Source organism: Solea senegalensis, linkage group LG1, assembly GCF_019176455.1.
Source record: "Solea senegalensis isolate Sse05_10M linkage group LG1, IFAPA_SoseM_1, whole genome shotgun sequence".
NCBI classification, from domain to species: Eukaryota; Metazoa; Chordata; class Actinopteri; order Pleuronectiformes; family Soleidae; genus Solea; species Solea senegalensis.
The window spans coordinates 28,227,729-28,237,326 of record NC_058021.1 but is presented as its reverse complement, the minus strand read 5'-3'; the positions used below and the strand labels follow the sequence as shown (position 1 = coordinate 28,237,326).

The window sequence follows — 9,598 nt, the reverse complement described above, 5'->3', positions numbered from 1 at the left end:
TGTGCGACCAGTAGTACGTGAGCGTCCTCTGATGGTAGGAAGATCAAAAAGCTGCGCGTAAACAAATAATAATAATTAGAGTCACACCTTCTCTCGCTCCATCTTAATCTAATGTCACTACACCAGTGTGTGAAGTATATGTCAGGAAGAGGAGGAGGATGAGAGAGCAAATTATCTTATTGGGAATAAAATCTGCCTCCTGACTTGGATTATTTACACCACTGTATTGTAATGTTGGCGATGATGGTGTTACTTCGAGAGCTCAATAATATTTTCTCAGGAGGTACTTGGTATAAAAAAGTTTGAGGCCCACGCTGCTCTAATCCACAGTTCCTTTGTGGATGTCATGGCAACGCCCCGATGCCATGGCAACAGCCAGTGTCGCTCCAATGCACCATGCACCACCCACTGCTCTAAAATGAATCAAAACGAATAAATTAAATTAACATTCTGAAAAGGATGCTTAACATCCAAGGAAATTATGGGATTATCCCTTTATCCTGCAGTCAGGGTTTGAGAGCAGTAGCAATTTTTTTTTTTTATTTCCCTTTTTCAATTTAACTAGGTTTTGTTATTATTTTCTTCAAGGTCAAGACCCAAAACCCAAACATAGATATGGAACAAAACAAAAACTAGAATTCTGGTTTGAATGTCTGACTTTCAAAGTTGAGGCACAAACATTTAAAACCATTTAAAAATGTTTACATTGATATTTCTTCAAAATAAGTTATAGATTAGATATTGGCAGAATAAAAGGTACACACACACACACAATCCTAGCCTAGTCTTCATGCAGTGTCACTGCTTTGGATTAACATGTGATTAACTTCCATTAAATACATTTTCACCAATGAATGAACCAATGAGACATATTTCTGCAAAAGCATCATCAAACAGCAGGTGGCAGTGTTGCACCATCAAAGCTGTGTCTGAGCACAAGATCTGTTATTTATGTGAAATAAATTTGTGTTTACTCCATCCGGTACTCCAATGGATGGGTAAATAAAAATAGAAGATTTTTTTTGGTAACGCAAAACAAATAGAATAGAATAGAATGTACTTTATTAATCCCTTGCGGGAAATTCTTTCGTCACAGCGCTCCAGTGTACAAAGGTAACGAATGTTATAGCAGCAGAATATATACATGGCTTAATAGGTGGAAAGATTACAAGATTACACTCTTTTTCCACAATATCTTTCTGACAACCAGATGAAGGCTTGGGGTCAAAATGCATCTGTACATATGTGTTTCGTTCAACATGACCATGCTGCAACATTAAGGACATTTTAATGGTCTTTGTTTCCCATCCAAAGAGCATCTCCCGTAGACATTTCATCAACCTCACCTAAATCTCACACTGGACCTTTAAGTGTCACCATCACGCAATAAATATGACGTAATGTGATACGTGGTTTTGTGAGGACATTTTTCTTTGAGCAAGATGAAAGGTGTTTTTTTGGATCATAGCCAGCCTGTGCTTGAAGTGTCTGTTTAACCACTTTCGTTGTTTTATAAATACACACCTGAACTGATCCTCACACATATTCAACTGAACCACTCGTGCCATTGATTTCACGTGAAATAGTTCCGCTCTCGTTGTGACTAATTGCTATAACGCTCGTGGCTGACATTCAGAGCGCGACACTGTTGCGTAATTCCGTTATTTTCCCTTTCATTCTGTTGAACACGTTATCAGGGAGGTAAAGAGAGAAAAAGTCACAGCGCGTTAAAAAAAACAGAGAACACGCAGCTCATCACTCTGTCAAAGAGGATTTCACTGCTGCGGACAGAGAGACACACTCATTGATCCACAGTGTTGAGGCGCTTCTGCGCATTTCAACTCCTCCCGGTCTTTGCGCGGACATCAACACCAGCAACACACACACACACACGCACACACACACACTGTGTATAAAAGCCGTGCAGCTGTCAAGTGAAGGACACTGTCTGCTGTCTGTCGCTGAGGGACTTTACCGCACTACATTCTCACACACTCACGCTGTCACAATGTCTTGGGGATACGCAGAGGACAACGGTGAGGCGTTCACGGACTCATATGTAGCGCTGTTATAATCTAGTTATAAGGAATTGTGAAAAAACAGTCACGAATGAATGAAAACGTGGTGCATTCACGCGTCACTGCTGATACGTGTTTGTCTGTGCGCATTTTTACGCATCATCATCAGATGAATAAAAGGGGAAACAAAGTATATTTGACTACGCATGTTCCAATATATGAATATTTGTGTCATTTTTCCTCAGGACCCGCGAAATGGGTTGCTAACTTCCCCATCGCTGACGGACCCCGTCAGTCTCCCATTGACATCGTTCCCGGTGAAGCGTCGTACGACGCGGGGCTGAAGCCGCTCAGCATCAAATACGACCCGTCCACCTGCCTGGACATCCTCAACAACGGACACTCCTTCCAAGTGACCTTCGTCGACGACAACGACAGCTCAAGTCAGTGAAACGTTATAATCGCTGCAGTCACCTCCATTGAGTCAGTAAATAATCTGGTGTTTTAATATTCCCTCTTAATCTGCAGAAAATCCCATGCATTTTTCATCATTTACTGCTCATGTTTGGTGATGAAGTGAAGCTACAATATTATATTGAATTTAAAAGATGCTGCAGTCTTCTCTCTGCGGCACTGGCTGCACAACCATTTTAATATTATGTTAATATTATGAATGCATGAGTCACGCGCCCCAGTTTTATTGTCTAATCTGGAGCTTTTGTTGCAGCGGCAAAGAGATTTGCATTTATACATATTTAGGTGGTGGTGGGGGGGTTTATTAAAAGAGATGAATAGGCTGCAGGAGGTGCATTCAAGCACCAAGCCTGCACATAATTGAATTGGTAATGTAACCCTTGGTAAACCTTTCCCACGCCTGCTCTTTTCTGCTGTCACTGAGGTCAAGAGATCCAAAAAGAAAAGAAAGTGAAGGTTACTCTGCAGATAAAGCTTGGTTAACTATTAATGTGCCAAGTATGTGTGGGAAAGTGTTTACTCACCAAAATGAAAGACCTTTAATCTTGCCATGGCACTCTTATCACAAAGATGTTTACACACTTTTCTTTCTATCTTTCATTTAATTCCAACAGACACATTTTGGGGATTATTCTATATTTTGGATAAAGTAACTACAACCACTAAAAGACACAGTAAAATGTTCAATCCATATCAGAGGTTTTGTTATCGACATCACCCAAAGGCCAAGTTTGCCCTTAGTAACAACTAACAGGAAGTTGAAGAGCTGATTTATATTCCATCAGAAGTTGTAATTGCATATATTCCATTAGAAACATTGCAATATATTGAAGATAAATGTATCTCTTTTTTTCCCTCCAACACTGTCATAGTAAAAAGCCTGTTGCCAGCTAGTGGTTGGAGGCTTAAATACAACACAAAACCATTATTGTCAATATTTCCATATCGATGCAGTGCTTGAAAGAATCAATACAGTATCACATCATGAACCATCATGACATCTTAGTGCTTGTATATTTTCTTAAATCCAGTGTGAACACCAGTTTTCCAAAGTATACAGCAAGTCCACTTGAGTCACTGCTCATATGTTCCACCCCGTTTCCCTTTGAGCAAAGACTGTGTGTCATCATCCTCACACATCAAGTCATGCATCATGTGTTTACCATGGAAAATGCATTATTTATAATCCAGCTGTACAATTATTATTTTTTTCCCCCAGACTCCCTCACTTTAGTTTTACTTTATTTTGAAATCTGTAGCTTTTCTTTGTTGGAGGCGGACATAATGTACTGAGAAACACATCTGTGTGTGTGTGTGTGCCAGAAATAGAATAATATGCAGCATTATCTACCACTGCATAAATAGACTCATTGTGTGTCCCTGGGAGTCAGTGTGACATTAACAATACCTGGACATCATTTCAGACTGAGTGTAAGTTTGAGCAGGAATTACACAACAGGAACTGTCTGCTTCCATGAAATAGGAAGTCTGCCATGGCGACACAAGTGTGTACATGGAGTGTGCGTGCGTGTGTGTCCTCTTAAATAATCATTCCCTGGATTTGAGTATTTTCTGCTGAGGGAAGCTATTTCTCAGCGTTATCTGTCAAAGTGTGACTTGCTGAGTGCAGCACTGGCCTCACTCAGCTGATGGGTGTGTGCGTGTGTGTGTGTGTCCACAGCTCTGACAGACGGCCCAATCTCAGGAACCTACAGGCTCAAGCAGTTTCATTTCCACTGGGGAGCAGCTGACGATAGAGGCTCTGAGCACACAGTGGCCGGGACCAAGTATGCTGCTGAGGTGAGGATGCTCTGAGAGATGATGACAAAGCTGCTTTTCCTGACAAGACTAAAGGCTGACGTAGCAAAGGGGGGGAGGAGGAGTGCAGATTGGAGATTAGATCGTCAAGTTCAAGAGCTAAACTGCTCTGAAAATGAAGACACTGAGTGGAGAAAAGGCTTTTAATGATTCTCTGACTAAAGTTAAGCCCAAGTAGAGAACAACGTTTCCTTTTCTTTCATGTTTACTATCTTGCAATCTGATACAAACAAAGAAAAGTTGTTTGTCATTAGGGTCTGAACAAGTCAACAGAAGCAACGTTTGAGGGAAGTATTAGTATTAGTAGTAGTAGTAGTAGTAGTAGTAGTAGTCGTAGTACTTTCTTGTGCTGCCCAAATTACGCCATTTTTGAAAGCTTGAAACTTGGATCAAATTTCAGCCCCCAAAAAAATTGTTATAATGTTTGAAATCCATAACTTTAAAAAAAAAATGAATGAAAATAAACACCACCCTCATGTGCCGTTGTTCTGCGCATAAAGGCCCACGCAGTGCTGCCTTCAGCTATCGTTCAATTCTACCATGAACCATTTTGTCATAGCAACAAAGACAGATTTGGTTTTTTTTTGGTAGAACTTTGTGGGCAAATATTGGTTATTCTCTAAAATAAGTCAGTTCAATGGAGAGTTCAGTTTACTCGATCAAAAAGAAAAAAACAGACAGGGGTCAAAAATACTAGGGATTCATTCCAACAAGGCAAACATAGAGTTTGAATCATTCTTTATGAATCTGGGTCAATGTGACAACATTATTTATTGACATACTTGTCTTTTATTCCTACAGCTCCATCTGGTGCACTGGAACACCGCATACCCGAGCTTTGGAGAAGCCGCTAGCAAACCGGACGGACTCGCTGTCGTTGGAGTTTTCCTGCAGGTCTGTCGAAATGATTAAATTAGATTTGCTAAGACAAGAGAGACCCGACCAAAAAGGTCACCGGCTACAATGTACAGTATATAGTCCAATTACTACAATGTTTGATGTTGTATTTCACTGTTTTCCAGGTTGGTGCGGAGAATGCCAGTCTTCAGAGGCTTCTTGACGCCTTTGACTCCATCAAGACCAAAGTAAGTTTCTGTTAAAAAAAGAAAAATCCATATTTGATTTGATTCATTACGAGACACACCATTGACTTGTTTCTCACTCACTATATTACTCTCAGGGAAGCCAGACCTCTTTTGCCAACTTCGACCCCTCCACCATGCTCCCTGGTTGCCTCGACTACTGGACCTATGATGGTTCTCTGACCACACCCCCTCTGCTGGAGAGCGTTACCTGGATTGTGTGCAAAGAGCCAGTCAGCGTCAGCCCCGAGCAGGTAGGTCTGCAAAGAGAGTGCAGTGATCGGCTGTGTGCCCACAGACTAGAATAACCCATGTCTGCAAATCTAAATGAACGGCTGAGAAGAAGAAACCTCAGTGATCGGTTGGGAATGCAATACAACAGCAGCTTATTTTAAAATAAGAGTTTTACTCTGAGAAAAAAAGCTGAAACAGACGCTGATGATGTTGCCTGACCACAGTATTTCTGAGTCACTTTGTGGGAAGTTCACAGGAAATGGTTGTCCCGTACATGCGTCACTTTCGGTAGGTGAAGAGACCACACATCCACTGTCCAAACCAAGACCGCTCTCCGCGTTGCCTGTGTTTTAAAGTAAAGTGAAGGCGCTGTTCTCAGTGGAAACTCAAGCCTGACCTAAGACTTTACCGTTCAAAGACAGTTAGCTTAGCATACAGAGTGGAAGCAGTAAATAGCCATATTTTTTTATAATTGTCCCTGTACAGTTTTTAATTGAATAAACAAAAACAAGATGCTCTGGAGAGCTGGGTATTTTAGTGTATACAATGTTTCAGTAATATAACAGGCATGCATATACAGAAGGTTCAGCTGTTAATTCAGTGACTCAGCATTAAGAGTTGTGATGTGGCGTGTGAGTGACAGTCACAGGAGGTCACCAGCAGCAGTTACTAACCACACTCTCTCTCTCTCTCCCCCTGCTCTTCACAGATGGCCAAATTCCGCAGCCTGCTCTTCTCTGCCGACGGAGAGGCCGAGTGCTGCATGATGGACAACTACCGACCCCCCCAGCCGCTCAAGGGTCGCCCCGTCCGCGCTTCCTTCCAGTAATGTCCCCTCCCCCAACTGTTGCCCTTTCTCACCCTCTCCCTCCCTTCCCCACCCTCACTCCCCCCCCGCCTTTATAGTCAGACACCCAGCGTTACCTCTCTTGAAGTGAGCAAAAAAGCACACGTATCTCTTTCCATCCAGTTTTGAAAGAAATGAATTTCCTGTCGCACCACGTGTTCTATTGCTGGGCCAGCAAAGATGCCTGTGATGTCATTTATGATGACAAGCACCTCACGTAGGAGGCCGCATGTTTACCGGGATTCAGCTTTGAGACATCACACCGGTGTGTAGGTGACAACAAAACAATGAAATATGAAGTCGCGATCGTGCTCTCGAGCCACAAAGCACAAGATCGTTGTAGTAGCAGAGGAGGAGGAGGATATCGCCACACGCTGCAGTCCGTCTGTAATCTCTGACTGACTGCCAGCTTCTGCGTCATAGCAGCTCAATAAAACATGGCTGACGCCTCCATCACAGGCGACTGATGCAGAAAATTCCCCTCTGGTGTCCTGCAGATGTGATGTCTGTAGTCACTGACCTGCTTTTTGATCGTAGAGTGACAGAGGACACAAGGACAAACTGCTGCTGCAGTGCACGCTCCTGATCACAGCGGTGACGGCATGTTTCTATGTTTTTAACACACTCTAATCCCTAAATCCATCACGGGTGTCATTCCCATGCTTCAATTTTTAGGCATTATAGTTGTTGTTTTTGCCTTCTTTTAGCCTAGGAGTACACAAAACAGGTCTTAAGTAATTCATGAATTGTGTCCTGCAGCCAAATGCTCTTTACATTTTTGATGCTCTGATATTATAGCAATGGATACAATTCTAGTTTTTTTCTCTTTTTTTTTTAAAATGAAATGTAGAAAATCTCCCTTAGTGTGTTGTTGTGAAACATCCGTGTGTCGAGTGCATCTATAGGTAGTGCCATAGCGGCTAATGCACAAATAAATGCCAAGGAAAAAGTGAACCTGCCAACAGATAAGATTATATTTAGTTTCAGCCTGGTGTCAGAAGAATAATTAATGAATTCTGCTTTGTGAGCTCAAGGTTTGGCCCAGAAATATTAAAGATTAATAAGTAAGATAACGTATTTGTACAAGAAAAAAAGCAAAAAAAAAAGCCTTGTGCCATTTCCAGTTAGGGCCGTCCAAGGAGTATATGTTGTTGTTATTATATTTTGGAAGTGGACATTTTAGGAAATAAATATATTTTACGACTAAGCTGTGTTTCTCTCTTGATTTTTTTACCCATTTCTATTTCCAACTGATGTTGGTCTAAATCTATTCTGAGAATTGTTGTGTTAAATACTAGTAACAAACAATCGTCTGCACCATTTGAATAATGAATAATGAATAATGAATATGAACACCCACTGACAGTGCAGTGACGTGAAATCCATGCTAAACTAAGCAGAATATATGAGATATACTTGTAGAGACAGTGATGCCCTTGTTATAAACAGAAATTGTGTGTTATCAAACCTCCTATCCATCTTTGCACGTATGCAGGAGCAAACCATACTTAACTGTGGAGGTGAGAGTGCACACATGCTGCATTTAGGTCATGCAATGAAAGAGAAACTGTGCAACGTTTGCTTACCTTCGCCACAAATCATTCATTTGCATAACAACATTTAAAGTAAACGCAGTGTGTGGTGTTCATTAGGTGCAGTACTGCTCGCTTACTGGGATCAGAGAGTGGAGATGGATTCATGCACCTCAGTCACTATGGAATAACACACAGTTATTCATAATTTGGAGTCCAAATACACAGTTACAGATCAATCAAATGTCAAATCCTATTTTTTTTCAAATGTGAACAGTGTGAACAGATCTAGGCATTTACTTAGAATTTTTAATTAATTAATGTTGCATTAGTTCTTTCAAATGCACCCCATACTGTAGCTTTTACTATAGTTTATCAATAGTTTTTACATATTAAAATATGCTTTTGGTATTCAATTTCCAGTGAAGCTCCGTCACATCACTGTTGTTATTTTTAGTAAATTAAAGTTTACAGGTTCTTTATTTATATGGCGTTTCTTTTTGTCTTGACTTGAAGACGACTCAGAGTTCTCTACACCACAGTTTTTGCTGTTCACTCGTTCACACGGTGCGTCTGTATGTAGCACTTTTTCCTCTCACATATCTATCATACCCATTCACGCATTGCCGGCACAGCTGCCAGGTGTAATTTAGGGTTAAATGTCTTGCCCAGGGACACATCAGCATGTAGATTATAGATTATAGAGGAGCTGGGTATCGAATCCGTGACATTATAGCCGGAAGACGACCCACTTTACCTCTGACCCACAGTCGTCAAAGTCTCCAATTAATCTGTAAAACAGAATCCGACTGATAAATACATCTACATGATGGATTTTAAGCATGCACCCCTTGGTGTCATGTGATCAGTGCTGTAGCCAATGAAAGCACATGACCGCTGTGGAGTCATATGACCCAGGAGTGAATAGTGAACACATGATAGTGAGTGATGCTTTTGTCCAGTGTGAAAAGAGGCTTAGAAGGCACGTCCAGTGTTTTCCTGCACCAAAGAAAACCTACTGTGAAATGAAATTTGACGTGTGAGAGAAAGTTCCCTCTAAAAGTACATTTTCAAAAAAATGGCCCCATTTTTTTGTGTTTAATTAAGAGTTTCAGAGATGTCATCGTGGCTGCCAACAACAACTTTTGGAGCGTTTGGAGATGATGTGTGTGCAAGAAAACACTGCAGACCGGCAATAACACCTAAGTGTGGTGGAGATTTTAATCAGCAGTGGCATTTCACCCTCCGAAATGTGAGCAACATCTGACTTCTCACCTTCCTACAACAGGAAGACGAGACAAATATTAATCAACAAAACTTTCCTCCTTATTTTTTTTAGCTGGGGCGTGAAATTGAAACACAACTCTGTGGACAAAGTGTGTGAGTTTGTCGTGTCCCCACTGTGCCCTCTCGCATCTAATGCACCGAAATATCAATAAACATGAGAGCTCAAATCGACTGCTCAAATGTCTGTCTGACAAACCCAGTCAGAATCGTTAATGAATTATGGATTCAAAACTAAATGGAAAAGACGGTTTCGGGGCAAATGTGAACACCAGTATCTGCTATTTTATAATCTGTTAAAGTTAGATT

The 9,598-nt window shown here is 41.2% G+C and overlaps 1 protein-coding gene across 1 annotated transcript; it reads left to right on the top strand.

The window, feature by feature from the left end:
* The first annotated feature begins 1,876 nt into the window (after window positions 1-1,876).
* On the top strand, window positions 1,877-7,479 carry LOC122777296 (carbonic anhydrase 1). Its single transcript, XM_044038452.1, has 7 exons — window positions 1,877-2,036; window positions 2,264-2,461; window positions 4,174-4,292; window positions 5,112-5,204; window positions 5,333-5,395; window positions 5,491-5,646; window positions 6,336-7,479. The coding sequence occupies exons 1-7, from the start codon at window positions 2,009-2,011 to the stop codon at window positions 6,453-6,455; spliced, it is 777 nt and encodes a 258-aa protein (XP_043894387.1). The 5' UTR covers window positions 1,877-2,008; the 3' UTR covers window positions 6,456-7,479.
* Window positions 7,480-9,598: the final 2,119 nt, after the last annotated feature.